This window comes from Mesocricetus auratus, unplaced genomic scaffold (genome assembly GCF_017639785.1).
Source record: "Mesocricetus auratus isolate SY011 unplaced genomic scaffold, BCM_Maur_2.0 Super-Scaffold_100004, whole genome shotgun sequence".
Classification (NCBI taxonomy): Eukaryota; Metazoa; Chordata; class Mammalia; order Rodentia; family Cricetidae; genus Mesocricetus; species Mesocricetus auratus.
Window position 1 is genome coordinate 55,489,209 of NW_024429189.1, and position 9,461 is coordinate 55,498,669.

The 9,461-nt window shown below is 35.4% G+C and overlaps 1 protein-coding gene across 1 annotated transcript; it reads left to right on the forward strand.

Annotated features, from left to right (window-relative positions):
- The first annotated feature begins 2,104 nt into the window (after positions 1–2,104).
- Positions 2,105–3,061, forward strand: LOC101824842 (olfactory receptor 10AG1-like). The gene has a single exon (XM_005065023.2). It carries the CDS (start codon positions 2,105–2,107, stop codon positions 3,059–3,061), a length of 957 nt encoding a protein of 318 aa, XP_005065080.2.
- The last annotated feature ends 6,400 nt before the right edge of the window (positions 3,062–9,461 follow it).

Genomic DNA, 9,461 nt, shown 5'->3' on the forward strand with positions numbered 1-9,461 from the left:
TGGTCTCGAACTCACAAAGATCCGCCTGCCTCTGCCTCCTGAGTGCTGGGATTAAAGGTGTGCACCACCAACACCCGGCTTGTATAAGTACAAATTTAATCACTACAATGAATGAGGACCTCCTTGTCACTGTATGAAAATACTTCCTCTGAACATACAAAATTTATGACCTTAAAGAAAGAAGGGTTGAAACAAAATAGTTTTCGGTAAACTAAATTTTAATAAGCAGTGTGATGAATTACTGGAAAGAAGTAACACATTAATATAAAATATCCAGAACTTTATGTAAGTGGAGAAACAAACCAAAGAATAACCTTATATTAATAAATAATATTTTATATTGCTTTATTTATCTTTCACTAATTAAATTGCTCAAGTATGGATATTATTAGAACAGTTTGGGATGAAATTCAAGTACAAGGAAGAAAGTTTTCAATTATGAGTAATCATAATGTCATATTAAAAGTTATCAGAGTGTCTAATATTAGTCTTTAAAAAGTTCTTTAAAAAGTGAAGTCACAAGTGTTTTTCTGAATAGTTGGTTAGTGGGGAACTTAAAACTTTTGATAATGGACAGAGTCCTGAGAGTTTAATATGACAGCTGATGTCTTTGCTTCTTATGACCCAGGTGTCTACCCGTGTGCCATCTTCATTTATTGTCCCTCCATTATACTCCTATATACATTCTGATAGGAAATGTTTTCCTAAGTTGGATTACATGGGTGAAAACTTCAAAGGTCCCTACTAAATATATATCCGAAAGATACTTCTTTTAATCATGATATCCCAAATTTTTCTGTCATTATTGTTAATTTTTTGTCACTATTAAGTGAAAAATGAGGTAAATATCTACAAATTAAATCATAAAAAGAAGGAACCTTTAAAAATAATAAATAGAATGTGTTATAGTACTCAACTTAGCAAAAAGGGAATACTTTGAAAGTTTTATCATAAAATTTTATAATAAAATGTCTGAAGAAATAATAAACTAAATAGCATGTATGTATTGAAACACACTAGGCTGAGACATTCATTGCACAATTTTATGTTTTTCCATATATTTTCTTTTTCATTGAAATTAGGTTTCTTTCTTACAATATAATCTGATTATGGTTTTCCCTTCCTGGACTCCAAACCTACTCCACACATTTTTCTTTCTCTCATTAGAAAACAACAGGCATCCTGAAAATATATGAAAATAAATATGATCAAATATAGGACAAAACAAACAAGCAATCAGAAGCCACAGAAAATTATAATCACAGAGATACATATATTCACAAACTACAATCCCAGAAAACACAAAAACTGGAAACCATAGTACATATGTAAAAAATTTGTAAAGTTTTACAAAAAATTCAACACCAAAACAATGTTTTTCTTTCACCAGTGGTTATCAATTGGAGACAACTTAGGGGTTAAGGTAGGGACAATGTGACTTTAAATTACTAGTAAATATTTAAAATTATATTTGGAAAATATTAGTATGTCTTTAAAATCTCTCACAAAACTGACATGAACTAAAAACAGAATTTTCTTTTTAATATTTTTAAAAGTATATCTTATGTATATAATTATATTTCCAGTGTATATATATATATATACATATATATATATATATATATTTCAGATCATCTTGAAGCTGGAGTTACAGACAGTTGTGAGTTGCCTTGTGGGTGCTGTAATCAAATTTGTATCTTTATTCTAAAAGAGTTTTGAAATGCTGAGCCTATTCTACAGCCCAATAAAAGCATAGAATATAGATAGCTAATGAAATCATAGATAATACAAATCAGTTAATATATTTATCAGAAGTAGCTTCCAGTGTTGCCAAGGTCTCTACTGTGTGGAGCATAATTTAGCATAGAATTAGCTGTACATTTAAGCAAGCTAACAGTAAGTTTTGAAGGTAGCTTAGGAAATCTATGGAGGAATAATACATAAGTTATAAAATAGCTAAAAGTAAAATTCATAAGTAGCAGCACTTTTACAGTTGACACAATTGGTCAGATGATGAAAATTAATCAGGATGCCTGACATTATGATAAAAGCCTCTTACACTAAGGGAAAGCAAACAACCATGCTGTCTGAATCTTCTTCACAGATGAACAACCAACAAAAACCACAGGGAGGAAATCTAACCAATCTGATGGAATTTGTTCTGCTGGGATTTTCAGATGTTCCTCACCTCCAGTGGTTTCTATTTGGACTGTTGGTTGTTATTTATTGCTTCATCATATTGGGCAATGGCACCATTGTAATTATCACAAGGGTGGACTCTGCTCTTCAGACCCCCATGTATTTTTTTCTTGGCAACTTTTCCTTTTTAGAGATATGTTATGTGTCAGTTACTCTGCCCAGAATGGTCTTCAACCTTAGCACCCAGAGAAGAACAATCTCCTTCATGGCCTGTGCTACACAAATGTGCTGCACTCTTATCCTGGGGGCCACAGAGTGCTTCCTGCTGGCTGTCATGGCATATGACTGGTATGTGGCCATCTGTAACCCTCTGCACTATCCTATAGTCATGAACCAAAGGGTGTGTTCTCAGCTGGTGATTGGCTCCTGGATCAGTGGAATTCCAGTACAGATAGGGCAGACATCTCAGATTTTTTCTCTTTCCTTTTGTCATTCCAACCAAATCAACCACTTCTTCTGTGATATCCCCCCAGTACTTCACCTGGCTTGTGGGAACATCTTTGTGAATGAGATGATGGTTTTCCTAGGTGCAGTGATATTTGTGTTGGTTCCATTCCTGTTAATAGTCTTTTCTTACAGTAAAATCATTTCTACAGTCCTGAAGTTGCCATCAGCCACAAGTCAAGCCAAAGCCTTCTCCACCTGTTCATCTCATCTTGCAGTTGTGATGTTATTTTTTGGATCAGCTATAATTACATATTTTAGATCTGATACTAGTCATTCGGGTCTAACTGACAAAGTACTTTCTCTTTTCTACACTATCGTGACTCCCATGTTTAATCCCATGGTATACAGTCTAAGAAACAAGGATGTCACAATAGCACTGAGAAAATTCTTGTGCAAACAATTTACTAAAGCATAATATGACTTATATTGGAAATATGGCTTTGTATGTGTCTGTAATTAAGTTTGCAGAGGTATCTATATTAACTATGTATCTAATCAGTTTCTATACTAGTGTACACTATAAAATAAAATTTCTTTGTAGTGTTGAGAGAAATTTATCTCTTAAAGTATGGCTTGATATATATTACGAAATTAAATATACTTCATCTTTACATCTATATTTATTGTGAACACATTCAAAAAGAACATTTGACACAATTAATATAAGTTGATTCATTGTGCCACCTATTCTTATATAATAACTACTTTAAATCTTATATACCTCATTTATACACAGATATAGTGGTTTTACAACTATGTAGTAGAGTTAGTTTCAATTGTGTCTAAAGACTCAGACTGCCATGGCTGATGACATGTCTGTTATCCCTGGAAGCCATATTGTTACAGAGTGTTCATACTATTTGAATTTGTCCTTGGACTTCTATATAAGTGATAGGGGATACCAGTTCACTTAAGTTTACACATACACACACACACACACACACAGACACACACACTTGCACACACAGACATAGACATGCATACATAGTCGCGTGTGCGCGCACGCGCACACACACACACACACACACACAAGACTACTTTAGAAACATTTCCATGACATGTTCTATGTTTGGATGAAATGTTCTGTCTACTTTGTTTATGACATCATTTAGTACTAGTATTCCCCAGTTTATGTTTTATCGGGTGATCTGTCTCTTGGTAAGTGTAGAGCACTGAAGACAGCCACTCTTACTGTGTGAAGGGTATTATGTGATTGTAGCTGCAATAGTGTTCCTTTTATGAACTTGGGTGACCTAGTGTTTGCTGCCTAGATATTTTTAGTTGAATTATGTTCTTTGTGGATTTTTCATTTGATAACATATAATATATACTATATTTGTTTTGATTAGTTTTAGTTTGAGTATATTTCCTCAGATATTAAAGTGGCTACACCAATTTGGTTTTTTAACATTGTTACTTAAGGTAACAAGTAAATAGAAAATGTGTTCTTTGAGAACATAGAAGTCGGTAATAACTTGCTTGAAAATTTAATTATTTCTGAAATTAAATATGTTTACCTTGTTTCCCCCTTTGCTTTCTTCCCTCCAATCATTGCTGTGTTATTCTATTATTCATATGCATTCCCTCTATTCTTTACTGCTGTCACACACACCATCTACATGTACAGCATATACATAAATGTATATACAAGTTGTTCAGTTAATATAAATTTACTTGTATGAGTTCAGAGCTCATCATTTTGTATTGGATAACAATGTTGACACTCTTCATTGGAGGAGACAAATTCTCATGTTCTCAGAATTCCTTAGTTATCTCTTGTTTTTTGTCTATGTTGGAGTCCCTATAAACTTTTTCCTTCTATGTTACTTTTCTAGTGGTGTTATACTTGTTTAGACAACCATATTTATAAACCTCAATGAGTGTAGCTTCTCTGAGATTTTCTGGTGATATTTTCATCTTCATATTAAACTTGATTTTTAGTATTATGTTTTTTTCCTTTTTTATTTAAATTAGAAACAAGTTGGTTTCACATGTCAAATTCAGTTCCCTCTCTGTCCCCTCCTTCCCTGGCCCCACAACCTTCTTATCTTATCCACTTTCTGCTCCCCAAGAAGGGTAAGTCCTTCCATTGGATATTCAAAGTCTGTGATATCATTTGTAGCAGGGCCTAGGCCGCCCCACTGTGTGTCTAGGCTGAGATCGTGTTCCTTTATGTGGAATGGGCACCCAAAGTCCATTCCTGTATTAGGGATAAATACTGATCTACTACTAGAGGCCCCATAGATTGCTCAGGCCTCCTAAATGGTATCCACTTTCAGGGGGTCTGAATCAGTCCTATGCTGATTTTCCAGCTATCAGTCTGGGATCCATAAACTCCACCTTGTCAGTGGTTTCTGTTGGTTTCTGCAACCTGGCTTTAACCCATTTGCTAATCACTCCTCCATCTCTGCAACTAGATTCCAGGAAGTGAGTTCAGTGTTTAGCTGTGGTTGTCTGCTTCTGCTTCTATCAGTTACTAGATGAAGGCTCTAGGATGGCATATAATATAGTCATCAATCTCATTATAGGGGAAGGGCATTTAATGTAGTACTCCACTATTGCTTAGACTGTTAGTTGGTGCCATCCTTACAGATCTCTGGAAATTTCCCTAGTGCCAGAATTCTCGTTTAGCCTATAATGGCTCCCTCTATTGAGGTGTCTCTTTTCTTGCTCTCCTCTATTCTTCCAGCTCCCACATGTTGTCCTCTCCCCACCTCTTCTCCCCTTCTCTTTCTCCTAAATCCCTCTCCCCTCCCCCATGCTCTCAATTTGCTCAGAAGATGTTTCCCTTTCTCCTTCTCAAGGGGACCTTGTGTGTCTCTCTTAGGGTTCTCATTGTTTCATAGGTTCTCTGGCAGTGTGGACTGCAGGCTGGCCTTTGCTCTCTGTCTAAAATCCATATATGAATCAGTAAATGCCATGTTAGTCTTTTTGTGACTGGGTTAACTCACTCAGGATTATTTCTTCAATTTCCATCAATTTTCTTGTGAATTTCAACATTCCAATGTTTTTTATTTTCTGCTGAGTACTAAATTTACCCCAATGTCAATGGTCTTAACTTTTCTATAAAAACATGCAGGCTAACAGAATAGAAAAGAAGAGACAATCCATTCTTCTGCTTATGGTACATTTTGACAGCAGTACTAAGAGGAAAGTTCATAGCACTAAGTGCTCATATGAAGAAACTCAAGAATAGTTACACTACAGAATTAACAGCATAACTGGAAGCTCTAGAACAAAAAGAAGCAAACTCACCCAGGAGGAGTAGATGCCCAGAGAGGTATCAAATCAATAAAATAGAAGCAAACAACATAACACAAACAATCAGTGTAACAAAGAGTTGGTTCTTTGAGAAAGTGAACATGATTAACAAACCTTTATCTAAATTTACCAAAAGGCAGAGAGAAAATATGCATATTAACAAAATCAGGAATGAAAATTGGGGCAAGCAAGGGACAGTGAGGAAATCCAGAGAATCTTCAGGTCATAATTTGAAAACCCACACTCCATAAAATTAAAAAAATAATCAAGGAAATGGACAATTTTCTGAATAGATATCATCTACCAAAATTAAATCAAGAACAGAAAAGCAATTTAAACAGGCCTATAACTCCTAATGTAATAGAAGCAGTCATCAAAAGTCGCCCAACCCAAAAAAATCCCTGGCCCAGGTGGCTTCAGTGCAGAATTCTACCAGAAACCCAAAGAAGAGCTAATTTCAATATTCCTCAAAGTTCCACACAATAGAAGCAGAAGATTCATTGCCAAACACTTTCTATGAGGCTACAATTACCTTGGTATCCAAGCTACACAAAGATATAACTAAGAAAGAGAAGTATACACACGGTCTCTGGACTCCCATAGAACAATGTGAGGTGCACTCTCACCCTGAACTCTTGGGGAAGGGTCTAGGCCCTGCCCTATATGAAATGACAGACTATGGACACCCCCATGGAGGGCCTCACCCTCCCTGGGGGAATGAGGGGATAACGGGGGGGATGGGGGGAGGGCACGGGAGGAGGGGAGTGAAAGGGAGAGGGACCTCGTACTGACTTGTGAAGCAACCTTGTTTCTTATCTAAATTTAAAATGGAAAATAAAAAAAATATTAATAATAAAAAAAAAGAAAGAGAACTACAGACCAGTATCCATCATGAACACTGATTCAAGAATATGCAATAAAAGACTACCAAATTGAATCCAAGAACACATCAGAAAAATCATCCACCATGATCAAGTAGGCTTCATCTAAGGGATGCAGGGATGGTTCAACACATGAAAATCTATCAATCCACCATATAAACAAACTGTAAAAGAAAAATCATATGATCTTCTCACTTGATGCTGAAAATGCCTTTAACAGAATCCAACACCTCTTCATGATAAAGGTCCTGGAGAGATCAGGGATAACAGGAACTTACCTAAACATAATAAAAGCAATATACAGTAAACCAACAGTCAGCTTCAAATTAAATAGATAGAAACTCAACACATTTGTCTAAAATCAGGAACAAGGCAAGGTTGTCTACACTCTCTATACCTTTTCACTATTGTACTTGAAATTCTAACTAGAGCAATAAGACAACAAAAGGAGATGAAGGGGATACAAATTGGAAAGGAAGAATACAAGACCTAATTTTCAACAAGAATAATGTTCCCATTCTTATGTGATTTGAACAGTCCAATACAGTCCACTAACAATACAGAGCTATCTGCACACTGTTGTCAGTGACACAAAGAAAAGGATTTGGAATTTGATTCCATTTCTGAAAGACAGGGAATTCGTGAGTGGTCCTGCTCTTGATTGAGAACCATGAAGGTATATCACTTTATAAATCCTTTCACAGTCTCACCTAACTTGCTGCTGCAAATGAATTCTTTCAATATCATCAAGATTATATATCTGAAAATTATTATTTAAAAAATGATGGGTTTATGGGTTTTAGGAGTCAATGTTTTCTAGTTAGTTTATATAATAATACAAAATAATAAGAACTAGTCTTTATTACTACATAAATGGAATGACTATAAGAAGTGCATATTTATTTAATATCTAATATTTATTAATTGTGATTTATCTTATCTTCTTTGTCATGTCAGTACATATAACATTGTCCCAAACAGTACATATAACATTGAAGATAGCGAACAATTTTCTGGCATGTGAAGATCCACTGCATCTAGTACAAGTAACTCATAAACAATAATATTAAACACATCAACTCATTAAAGCTTTTATGGATGTTAGGTTAGTTATTTTAAAGACTTTCCACTTTGCTTTCTGCCTTTGATCCTGTAACAGAATTTTGGGAAAGTTAAAACTAGATGCCTCTTTTTACATTTCTTCTTCTTCTTCTTCTTCTTCTTCTTCTTCTTCTTCTTCTTCTTCTTCTTCTTCTTCTTCTTCTTCTTCTTCTTCTTCTTCTCCTTCTTCTCCTCCTTTTCCTCCTATCCTCCTCCCTCCTCCTCCTCTCTCTTCTTCTTCTTCTTCTTCTTCTTCTTCTTCTTCTTCTTCTTCTTCTTCTTCTTCTTCTTCTTCTTCTTCTTCTTCTTCTTCTTCTTCTTCTTCTTCTTCTCCTTCTTCTCTTCCTTTTCCTCCTATCCTCCTCCCTCCTTCTCCTCCTCCTCCTCCTCCTCTTCTTCTTCTTCTTCTTCTTCTTCTTCTTCTTCTTCTTCTTCTTCTTCTTCTTCTCCTCCTTCTTCTCCTCCTTTTCCTCCTATCCTCCTCCCTCCTCCTCCTCCTCCTCTCCTTCTTCTTCTTCTTCTTCTTCTTCTTCTTCTTCTTCTTCTTCTTCTTCTTCTTCTTCTTCATTATTATTATTGATTTGGGGGAGGATATTATCAAAAGACGGAGGGTGGGATCATCACACATCCACATGAATTTGCTTAATGCCACCTGTAACTCCAGATGCAGATGCTCATGTGTCCTCTTCTGCCCTCCATGGCATACATGCATTCACTTATAAATATAAAAAAACTTTAAAAAAATAAGAATGTTTGCCATCAAGCATATTAATGGCTACAGTTAAGTAAATTATTACTCAAAATTATTATTAAATATGAAATACCTCAAGGTTCATGATGAAAATTCATCAACCTAAAGTACTTATTTTCATTTCTCTCATCTAAAACATAGGTTGTGGTGGAATATTCTAGTATCCTCCTCTGCTAAAATTTGGCATATCAACAGGGACATCTAGGGAGTCAACAGAAATTATTTATATTAGTTTATCTACCTGAAGAGTGCTTGGTGGTGAACACAAGCAGGAAGTAAGTGTATTTTGGGGTTGGGACATATGAATACAGTTGTTGATTAATAACTGAGAAGTCTTAGCTGTCTAAATGGTGTAAAAATAGAAATGACACTTTGTATTCTCATCTTTACTGCTGTCATTTTGTATTTGCATTTTTTATGAATGGTTATTCCTGGAAATTCTACAAAACACTCAGTTCACACACTCAAGGGAGAGAATTGAGACTTTCTGTTCCTTCTCTTCTTCCTATAGTTGTTAGAACAATAAATTGAATGTTATGAATAAGGATTTAGAACTGGAGACATGCTGAAGATAACAGTACTGGGCAAAGATGGCATGTTCATTTACTGTCATCTAGAGGACTGCACTATAAATCTGGAATTTGGTCAGTTTTTCTTAGTATAATATGCAAAATGTATGTGCAGTGAGGTTCACTGATGACTGACACTAATCTCAGGACTGGGAGGAAAAATCAGGTAGATATAACAATCCTGAGAGCTAACAGATCTGTGTAAGGAGCTCCAGTGCATTCAGATGAAAACAAGACTCATCCTCCCAATAA

Coding starts and splice junctions, on each gene's coding strand:
- LOC101824842 (XM_005065023.2), top strand. CDS start 2,105: ATGAACAACCAACAAAAACCACAGGGAGGAAATCTAACCAATCTGATG.